Here is an 11,004-nt window from a genome sequence, read left to right as displayed (position 1 = left end):
TATGCAATTTATATACGAGAAATTGTCTGATTTTTGGCAGGAAGAATTGCCTGAAGAATTTGCGGATATTGGGAATGGAGTGAAAGTATTAGCTCTAACTCTTGCCAAACTGTCTGTTTCTTAATGTGTTGTGCCTGTGCATGTATGTAAATAAATTGGTTAGTTTTCTAGTTGCACTTTGCCCTTTGGAGCTCATGTTTGAGGTTTTATCTTTAGAGCTAGCTATACCTTGCCTGGGTGTGTTAATCGAGTTTGCATGTGTTATGAATCCATCTGATTCACCGGTTCCGGAGGAGTCGCCGATTGGAGAGACGGCACAGCCTACCCCGGCGACATTTGCGGGTGAGACGGAATCGACATCAACGGAGGAACTTGTGGAACAGACGCAGGAGGTTAGGGAGAAGAAGAAGGAGAGAGAGTTACGGCCACGGAAAGGACTGAAGCGGCCAGAACGCTTCCAGGACTTCGTGACGAAGTAGCACGCCAGCTGCTCGACGAAAGGGCTGAACCAGTTACTGTTTTATTCAATTTTAGTCTATCGTATTTTTTATTTGTATTTTCCTTTTATTATTTTTTGAACGAATATTGTGTCGAGCGTATTATAAGCTCCATCGGGTTTTCTTTGTTGGTTCTTTCCCGATGTATAGGAGTAGGTCGAACCAACCCTAGGGTCCTAGATATTATAAATAGGGCATTTCACTAATTCCGTCAGGCAATCAATGAAATATTATTGGCCCATTCATCGTGTTTAACACTCTCAAAACCCTACCTGGTTGCCGACGGAAATCTCTTCCGCGCCAACGATCACGTTTTGGCCGCCGACCCTTCACGCGGGGCGCCGGAGTTCTTGGTGTTACTCTCGTAACCGAGTCGGAATATTTCGTGAGAGAAGGAGTCTCATAACAGCATGTTTCTTATAATCCCAATTAAGAAATACTACTAATTGCAAACATTTATTTGTCCAGACAGCCATAAGTACTGTCCTCCTATCTGATTATGAGCTTTATCATGCAATTCATCATTCATTAACAAGTAAACATTCACGAAATACATACATCTGTGTATAATAAATCCAATGTTTATAAATGATAGGGAGATGATAAAGCAGCAAAACACAATAAAACGTGGAGTAGTAAATAAATAGGTAGCTAGGTAGTGTTAATTAATGTGGAGTTGGAGTGAACCAACTAGCTAGAGCAATCTTGGATACCTGAGAGGCATGAGAGGGAAAATAGATGGAAGAAATTTTGGCATCCACATAATTAAAGATGCCAATATCATGGCCACCGTAGCTAACATCATCACGAGAGGGATAATTATAAGCGTTTTCGATGAAATAGATAGAATCGGGGGTCAAGTTGAAGTCGGCCGCCGGCAGCGCAAATGAGTTGTGGCCTCCGACAAACATTGTTAGACCATCTAATGAAGCGTCCATGTACCTCGTCTTACCTTCCTTGACATCAATTTCACACACGTCGAAACTAAGGGTTTTGTGTGGATAACTGCAGTCCCCGCCCCCGTTGTTACTGACGATTTCTTTCACGTACGATCCATCGCGCTCGACTTGCTCCATGACATCCCGTATCACTAGAAATAGCCGCCCGGAATGCTCGTCCATCACCAGATACTTGAGGTAATTGCATCTGCTTATATTTATATCCTCAGACTCAGACTCAGACTCAGACTCAGACCCGGACTCATCAGAAAACAAGGGAAACTTCCATAGAAAGGATGGAGAATCGAGGTCCCAGCACTCGACCGTTTGTTCCGTGAAGCAGAAGAGGCGGTTGTGGCGGGTGGAGTAGACGAGTTGGTAGTAGTAATCGTGTTGGGCGCAGATGGGGAGCCAGTTGGTGGTGGTGTGGGCGGGAAAGCAGGTGGCAATGCGGCCGTCGTGCAACATGATGGCGCGGCAGTCGTGGGCGGCAGGGGAGGACGATAGGATAATATTGGTGGGCAAGGTGTGGATGTCGGGAAGCTTTAAGTGACGGCCGGTGATGGGATCGGAGAGGAAAGTGTGTAGGTTGTCCTGGTTGAATGATGCCACCCAGCCGTGGGACGATCCCACATATTCCACCTGGCCTTGTGCCCACGGCAGCGGCGGCGCTTCCTTATCGATGCACACAACTTTGCTCTCTGCAAGGCTGTAAAACTTATACGCTTCCGAGGATGGCGGTAGCATCAGCCAAGGGGAGGATGATATTGATGTTTTGCTGCTCATCATCCTACCGCCGCCCTTCATTCCTCGGAATATAATTTGGAGGATTGACGATGCCATTGTCAATTGTAAACCCCCCTTCTCGCTCTATACTATAAATAATTAAAAATATTCCTTATTCGGCCCATTCTTTTTAGTGATCTTCCGAAAGAGAAGAAAGATAATTAGCATTCAAATCAAGATTCATCTCAATATTATACTACTATTACTTGCGTCACAAGTCGCATTTATACTATTTTTTTTGGGGTCAAGATTTGAATTAAAAATATTCCTTATTCGGGCGATTCTTTTTAGTGATCTTCCGAAAGAGAAGAAAGATAATTAGCATTCAATTCAAGATTCATCTCAATATTATACTACTATTACTTGCGTCACAAGTGGCATTTATACTATTTTTTTTTTTTGGGGTCAAGATTTGAATTCTTATAGTATTTCCACATCTATTAAACTCCCTCAATATCATCGTATACTCAAGAAGCCCTAGGTAAATAATTAATTAAGTATGAGTATGATATTCCGAAGTGCAGCCGCCAGATTACAATATGGGCATGGGCGTGTGATTAATCCATGGCTGATGCTGCCACCAACATTCGACAGAAGGCAGGGTGGCATGGCGTACAACTTCTACATCCCGGCAGACTCCTCAGTGGTTCGGATCAACAAGTACGGCCCAGGACGGGACCCTCCCTGGGTCCCCGACGACAACGCGGCGGTGGTGGGGTCTTCCCATGGCTGGCTAGCGTTGATGAACCGCCGCAACAACGAGGTCTTCCTGTCGAACCCCATGACCCGCCGCCACATCAAGCTCCCCCCTATCGACTCCCTCCCAAACCCCGAGGTCAACCTCTGCTGTGCCAAAGCCCGCGTCTCCAAACTCATCCTCTCCGCCTCCCCCGACTCCAAAGAGTGCCGTGCCGTGGCATCATTCGGCCCGCACGACCGCCTGGCCTTCTGCCGCCCCGGCCACAGCCACGAATGGGCCCCAGTGGGCCAGCTGTTCATGGACCGAGAGGAGCCCAGGTTCAAGTACGCTAAGAGCTACGAAGATTTCGTCTTCAGCAAGAGCAGCAGCGTCCTCACTTGCCTCACCTTTTCCGACCTCCACGGCCGGGGCTTAGAGGACTGGGACCTAACCGTCCCGGACTCTCCAAAACTGGTATGGATCCGAGCGCAGAACGATGAAGCCAGGCCGGATGATCTGGAGTCGTCGGTGAAGGAGCACCTGGCCTACGCGGAGCACACGGATGAGATGTTCCTCGTCTCCCGTTTCTTCGACGAAGGCGATCGCACTAGTTTTGGTTTCGTTGTAAGCAAAGTGGTGAAGGAGGAGGGCGGATGGATGAGCACCTTGCGATGTTCCTTGGGGGATATGGCGTTGTTTGTAGGAACCAACCACTCCTTTGCCATCCCCGATTTCAACCACCCCAATTCTATTTACTTCACCGACTCTAAATCTCATCAAGGCCGGGGAGATGTCGGAATATACCATTGCGCCACCGACACTTTCTCAAATTGCTACTATCCCATTCCCAATAATAATATTATTGATATTGCTGCTGGTCCCTCGCCCATTTGGTTTACTCCAACGCTTACTTGATTTTTTTATGCATATACTACTCTATTTTGTTACACTACTAGTGTTTTGTTTGCGGGCCGGGCCGGGCCCTATTTGATTATACTTAACTTTTGCTTGCTTCAATATTGATGATCATGTGCATATAATATAGGACCAAATCAACCTCATATCACTCTCAAAACGCTCTGATTAATATTTCTATCCATATATCCACCAAATTAAGAATGCTTTTAAAATCGAATCATATTCAAACCTCGAAAATTTCTCTTTCTTTGCCAATTAACGAAAACCCAACTCAATGGCTTTGATTTCGGATTTTATGGCTCCCATGAGTTTAGAGTGGAGAAGAAAGAAGTGAGGGGAGGGACTGTAGAGAAACTAAGCAAAGCATGGTGAAAATATTTTTCTGACTCTGACAAGTTTAATAATTTTGTGTCACACAAAAGATTAGTCAGCTTTGTTCATCTATATTTGTCCCTAAAAGATAAGTTTTTTTTAGTTGTAGTTGTTGTTTGATGTATGCATATATGTACCATTTGTTAGATGGTTTTTGTGCTAAAACTATAAAGTGAACGAGAAAAATGAGACTAGTCATCTTTGTTCATCTATATTTGCATTTTCCAAAGAAAAAACCAGGGTCATTTGGTACACACACATTTCCACAACCACTCTGCACACAGCCAAAATCGTAGATGCAATCACCACATAACGATTTTAAATTATAGGGTATGCATTCATCTTGGATACAACTTAAGTAAAAGATAAGAATAGGTTACTGTGATATTCATCTTAGAATTGGTTTAGACTTTAGAGAATATTACTCAGTTCCGCACTTAGAAGTGTTTAATATATCTTGACTCAACTTAGCCCCTAGCTACACGTGTAGTATTAAACCCAATTCATTGTAGAATATTTTCTCTCAAAAAATGAATTGCGGTCAAATTCAATCTAATACAAAAGACTTACATAATATAAAATCACATATTGAATATGAAAAACAAGAATAATGTAGTGATACGAAAATTAAATGTTACTCCCTTCGTCCCTAAAGAGTATGCACTTTGGATTCGTTACAGGTTTTAATGCATTATTGGTAAAGTAAGAGGGAGATAGATAGAGAAAGTTTTTTAAATATTATTAGTGGAGAATGAATTTCATTTCATAAAAGAAAATGCATAGGGCGCACCTTAGGGCGCCTCATTGCAGGTGAGAGGGTAGGAGGATAAAAATGCTGACGTAGCGATGTATAGGGCGGGCTTTAGGGCACGCCTCAGGGCGCCTCATTGCTGATGCTCTTACGTGGTCAAAATTCGGGGATTATTATGAGTTGGATATACAAGCAACACATTTAAATGCTTCTTATAGATTAATTATGAGATAATAATGTGCAGTGATCATTGTTGTATCAATTGAGTAATGATGTAAGTATTATAAAGATATTTTTTCTTTTACTACTTTAATTACATGGTAATGTAGATATCTTAGCTATGGATTAACGAATTAGTTATTTGTTTCCTGCCTATTCTTATCATTTCACCCTTCGATATAAGTAGGAGTAGCACATAAAATTCAAATCAACATTACCGTGAGCTTAGAGAGAGAAATGGCTATGATTGTTGCTCTACGCAAACTGATGAAAGTTACTCCGCATGCTCTTCTCTGCAAAATTTTTATTACTCCTTATTCTTTGAAAATGTGATTCTTGCTAGCTCTTCATGCAAATTTTCGTTATTGCTTGATTGTCTATGTGATTATCTGCAAATTTTTTATTATTGCTTGTCGCCTCGATTCTCTCAATTTTTTATTATTATTGCTCAATTGTTGGAAAATGTGATTCTCGCTCTTAATATTTTTTTATTACTGCTCAATTGTCGGAAAATGTGATTCTCGCTCTTGTCTGCAAATTAATGATTACTACATTTCTCAATTGTTTTTCTCTTCTCGTTTTTTTTATTGCTCAATAATTTGATTCTCTTCAAATTTCTGAAGATGTGATTCTCGTGCTAGCTCTTCTCTGCTCAATTATCTGCAAATTTTTTGGTTATTGCGCACATTTTTTTTTATTTTCTTCTAGCTCATTCTCTGAATATTTTATTATTCTCTGAAATTTGATTCTGGATCATTGTACAAAGTTTGATGATGATGCTCTCTTCTCTGCATTTTTTTTTATCGTCGCTTAGTTTTCTGAAATGTGATTCTCGCTAGTCGCTAACAGTAATGAACTGAAAATTTGATTCTCGATCAAATTTTGATTTACAAATTTGTTGAAGATGATTCACAAATTTTGATTCGCTCGCTCATCTCTGCTTATTCTCTGAAAATGTGATTCTCGCGCTCAAGTTTGATGCTCTCAAATTTTTTATTATTGTCTATGTGATTCTCGCTAGCTCTTCTCTGCAAATTTTTTATTATTGCTTGTCGCTCAAGTTTGATTCTCTCAAATTTTTTGTTATTGCTCAATTGTCTATGTGATTCTCGCTCTTCTCTGCAAATTAATGATTACTACCAATTGTTCTTCTCTTCTCTGCTCAATAATTCGATTCTCTTCAAATTTCTGAAAATGTGATTCTCGCGAGCTCTTCTCTGCTAATTTGTTCTGCAAATTTTTTTATTATTGCTCAATTGTTCTGCACATTTTTTATTATTGCTTTGATTCTACCCGTCATTCGCTCATGATTTGAAAAAAATATATGAGTGTATATTGAATGTGGCAGTAGATATAATGATTAGTTTTTGTTTACATATTTCATTAGTATAGTTAGAATAGTATTTTACAAATTTCTAATTTTGTTTTTGCTTGAATTCAAGGTCCCTTTGCAGGTGCAGGAAGAATGTTTAGCTCTAAAAAGGAAAAACCAATGGAGAAAAAGTATAACAAAGGAATTTTTAAGTGTAACAGGGGATGCACTAAGTCATATGACTCTAGAACTCAAATGAAAGAACATTGGCAAAAGGTTCATAAAACCAGCAAGAATAAGGGTGATTACTGCCATCACTGTGGAAACTACAACAAGGAGAACCTGCCATGCAGGTTCTTCACTCCTTGTCCTAAGAAGCTTTCAAATGAAGAAGTTTTGAAGCTGAAAAAAGAGAGGTATTATGACACTGATGGGGTGCGTACTAAACAAGCCCAACAGCAATGACGGCCCATCAGCCCAAAGCCCAAGGAAGAGTATGAGTTCGGCATTACCAAAGAGTTCGGCCTCAGCCTACAGCTCGGTAAAAGCCATCCAATCAAGCTCTGCTCTCAGGTCGGCATCAAGCTCTACTCTCAGATCGGCAACCAAAGCAGTTCGGTCTCAGTATTCGACCGAACAAGGAGTTAGTGGACCCATACAGGATGTCCAACACACCCACTACCACGTGGTGTCAACTCAGGCCACGATCGTAGGCCATGACCTACGCTACATCCACGATCTTAGGCCATGACCTACACGACATCCACGACTTAGGGTGGTGATGCAAGCCACGATCTTAGTTCAAGATATAAATAGAACTTAGATCAGATAAAAGAGGGTTAAGCTCTCTAGAGATAAAATAGCAAATAGCAAGTTTGTATTTGTAAGCTGTAGAAAACAGATCAAGCAATACAATCTTGCCCTCCCTTCTTCCCGTGGACGTAGATTTACTTCAGTAAATCGAACCACGTAAATTCTTGGTGTCGTAGTTTTCATTCTCTACCAGCAATTACTAACATCAGAAATTCGCGGATCCATCACTGGCGCCGTCTGTGGGAAGCAGAGAACAAAATTTGTGATAAAGCGAATTTTTGATCCATTTTTTTCCACCCAAAAAATGCATACCAGATCGCAGAGTACCCGTATTCCTGCCCGTGAGAACCAGGAGGAAGCCAATCCATCCCATAGGTCTGGAAAACAGCCTAGGGATAAATCCACCACCAGTTCTCATGGCGAAGGAACAGGCCGCTCCAAAAATCGTCCCACTGAGTCTTCCCAGCAGCCTGATTTGAATGAGGCTGTCAAGCTGTTCTTGGCTGAGAAGCAGGATGAGTTCTTAGCCTTCCTGCAAAAGAGCCAAGAGCCGAAGACGAAAGCGGAGGATTCTCCTTCCTCATCCAGACATGAAAGTCACTACCGCAGTAGTGCCGTGTCTTCCAGGAAGAAGAGTCCTCAACCCCGACATATTCCTGCTCTTCCTCGGTACCGGAATCACAGGAGAACTCAATCTCCTCCATACCGACGAGATATCGGATTCGCCGTGTACGGAGCACTGAAGACTCCGTTCTCGGACGACATCACCCGAACTCCCCTACCACAGAACTACCGAACTCCGTCGATGACTTACGACGGGCTCGTGGACCCTCACGATTTCTTGGGGCGCTATCAGTATAACATGGCGAACCAGGGTCTCAACGAGGTCCACATGTGCAAGCTGTTTCCCGAGCTGCTCATCGGGAACGCGAGAAGGTGGTTCGATAGCCTCCCCCAGGGCAGCATCAGATCTTACCGAGATCTAATGGATGCCTTCCACAGGAGGTTCTTTCAGAAAGCGGAAGCCCGAATCACTTCGGCTCAGCTGCTTTCCATTCGTCAAGGTCGCGACGAAAAAATCAGCGACTTTATGACAAGATTCCACAAGGAATGCCTGCAAGTAGACGATCTCAACGATCTGCTTGTCATCTCGGCATTCCAAAATGGAATCCTGCCCGGAGCTCTCTACAGGAAGCTCGTTGAGTGCGGTCCGCAGACAGCTCAGGAAATGTGGGACATTGCGGACCAGTACTCCCGGGCCGATGAGGCAGACCGTCGCAAACGGTCGTTAGACAGCTCATCGTCCCGAGGAGACAGGAGGAAGCCCGATCATAGCGATCAGGGACATCCTCGCCGAACTCCTTTTGGCGATCAGGGACATCCTCGCCGAACTCCTTTTGAAAGGATTCAAAGGACTCCGGTGCAAGACAGATTGGGACCCCGTCTCAATCCCGAGAAGCCGCCCGCTCAGTTCGTACCGCTGAACAAGCCGAGAGCGGAAATTTTCGAACTACACTCTGACCTGTTCGAAAAGCCAAAGCGGATGACGAAATCTGCCGCGCGCCGACCCCAGGATAACTACTGCTCCTACCATCAAGACCACGGTCACGATACCGAAGAGTGCAGAAACTTGGCTGCAGGTATCGATGTTCTTGTGAGGGCAGGGACATTGAAAAAATACCAAAGCAAGCAGTCAAAGAAGAATAAGAAGCAGAGAGGTGCGAACTGCGCTCCTCAGGATCCGAAAAGGCAGCCGGATCCCGAAGACGATGACGAGCCGCAATATGATGGAGTAATCCTGACTATTGACGCTCTCCCTGCCGGGAAGACCAAGTCGTCCCTGAAGTCAGAGCGCAGAGGCTCCAATCGAGAAGAGCCAACGCATAAAAGGCTGAAGCAGGACGAAGTGATTACGTTCTCGGATGCTGATCCCGTCCCGGCCATCTCTCCTCACCAAGACGCCATTGTCATCCAAGCCGGAGTGGCAAACAAACTGATCCACAGGGTGTTTGTGGATACAGGAGCGTCAGTCAGCATTCTTTTTAAAGAGTGCTTCGACAAACTAGAAGTGGACCCAGCTCGGCTCAGCCCGGCTCCGCTTCCCCTGAAGAGCTTCGCCCAGGAGGACACCCGCCCTGAAGGTATTATCAGCCTTCCGATCACGGTGGGGAAAGCGCCTACTAGCTCCAGTACGATGATTGAGTTTTTCGTGGTGAAAGCTCGGTCCCCGTACAACGTCATCCTGGGAAGAGACTGGCTCAACACAGTTCGGGCCATTTGCTCCACTTATCACCTCACCATCAAGATCCCTACTAAAGGAGGGATAGCGGTCATCCGAGGTGACCAAAAGAGAGCAAAGGAATGTCTGCAAATTGCGCTTAGAAGTGCCGAGCAGTCAGATCGGCACCACCAAGCATAGCAATCACAGCAGCCGGAGTCAGAGGCGATGACCGAAGTCATACCGGAGCCGAACTCGATGACAGTTCAGCTGTACGAAGACGATCCATCCAGAACGGTTAAGATCGGCTTCGCGGGAACGCCTCTACTTCGGGAAAAAACCATCCAGCTCCTCAAGGAGTACAAAGACGTCTTTGCATGGTCTCCGTTGGACATGACCGGAGTGCCCCCCGAGGTAATCACTCATCGTTTAAATATTGATCCTTCGGTCCGGCCGATAAAACAGAAGCAAAGACTCTTTGCGGCAGAACGAAGTCAAGTCATCCATGACGAAGTCCGTCAATTATTGAAGGCGGATGTGTTATTCGAAGTGAAGTATCCTTCGTGGGTGGCCAATCCTGTCATGATCAAGAAAAAGGAAGGAGGATGGCGGATGTGCATAGATTTCACCGATCTAAATAAGCACTGTCCCAAAGATTGCTATCCCCTTCCGAACATAGATAAAAAAGTAGAAGCTCTGATAGGCTTTGAAATTTTTTGTTTTCTTGATCTATACAAAGGATACCATCAGGTTTTAATGGATGAGATTGACGCTTCAAAAACGGCCTTCATTACTGATTTCGGCATTTTCGCTTATAAAAAGATGCCATTCGGTTTAAAGAATGCCGGAGCCACTTATCAAAGGATGGTAGACAAGCTTTTTCGGCACCTGATTGGAAAGGAGGTCGAAGTGTATGTTGACGATATAGTCGTCAAGAGCAAAAGCACCTCGGAGTACGAGCACAACCTCAAGTCCACTCTCAACGTGCTCAAGAAAGCCAACCTCAAACTTAATCCCCAAAAGTGTACCTTTTTGGTAGATTCGGGAAAGTTTCTGGGTTGTTGGGTTTCAAAAGACGGACTCAAGGCAAACCCCTCAAAAGTTCAAGTCGTTCAGAACATGGCAATGCCGAAGTCCATACATGACGTGCAAAGGCTAACCGGATGTCTAGCCGCACTGAATCGATTCCTTTCCCAAGCAGCCGAAAAGCAACTGCCGTTCTTCAAGGTGTTGAAAAAGGCACCAAAGTTCGAGTGGGGAGCCGAGCAGAAAAAGGCCTTTGACGAGCTCAAAAGTTATCTAGCCGAGCTTCCTATTCTCTCTGCTCCAACCGAAGCCGAAGTAATATTCTTATACTTAGCGGCATCGGATCAAACCATCAGCGCGGTGCTTGTACGAGAAGAAGGCCTAAAGCAGCTTCCCATCTATTTTACAAGCCGAGCATTAAGAGGTCCAGAAACCAGGTATCAACCTCTGGAAAAGATTGCTCTGGCATTAGTAA

At 44.2% G+C, this 11,004-nt stretch overlaps 1 protein-coding gene across 1 annotated transcript; it reads right to left on the bottom strand.

Annotated features, from left to right (window-relative positions):
* Nucleotides 1–1,162: 1,162 nt before the first annotated feature.
* On the bottom strand, nt 1,163–2,278 carry LOC121807970. Its single transcript, XM_042208307.1, has one exon. The coding sequence runs from the start codon at nt 2,276–2,278 to the stop codon at nt 1,163–1,165; it is 1,116 nt and encodes a 371-aa protein (XP_042064241.1).
* Nucleotides 2,279–11,004: the final 8,726 nt, after the last annotated feature.

Source organism: Salvia splendens, chromosome 6 (assembly GCF_004379255.2).
Source record: "Salvia splendens isolate huo1 chromosome 6, SspV2, whole genome shotgun sequence".
NCBI lineage: Eukaryota > Viridiplantae > Streptophyta > Magnoliopsida > Lamiales > Lamiaceae > Salvia > Salvia splendens.
This window is presented reverse-complemented; position numbering and strand designations above follow the sequence as displayed.

Coding starts and splice junctions, on each gene's coding strand:
- LOC121807970 (XM_042208307.1), bottom strand. CDS start 2,278: ATGGCATCGTCAATCCTCCAAATTATATTCCGAGGAATGAAGGGCGGC.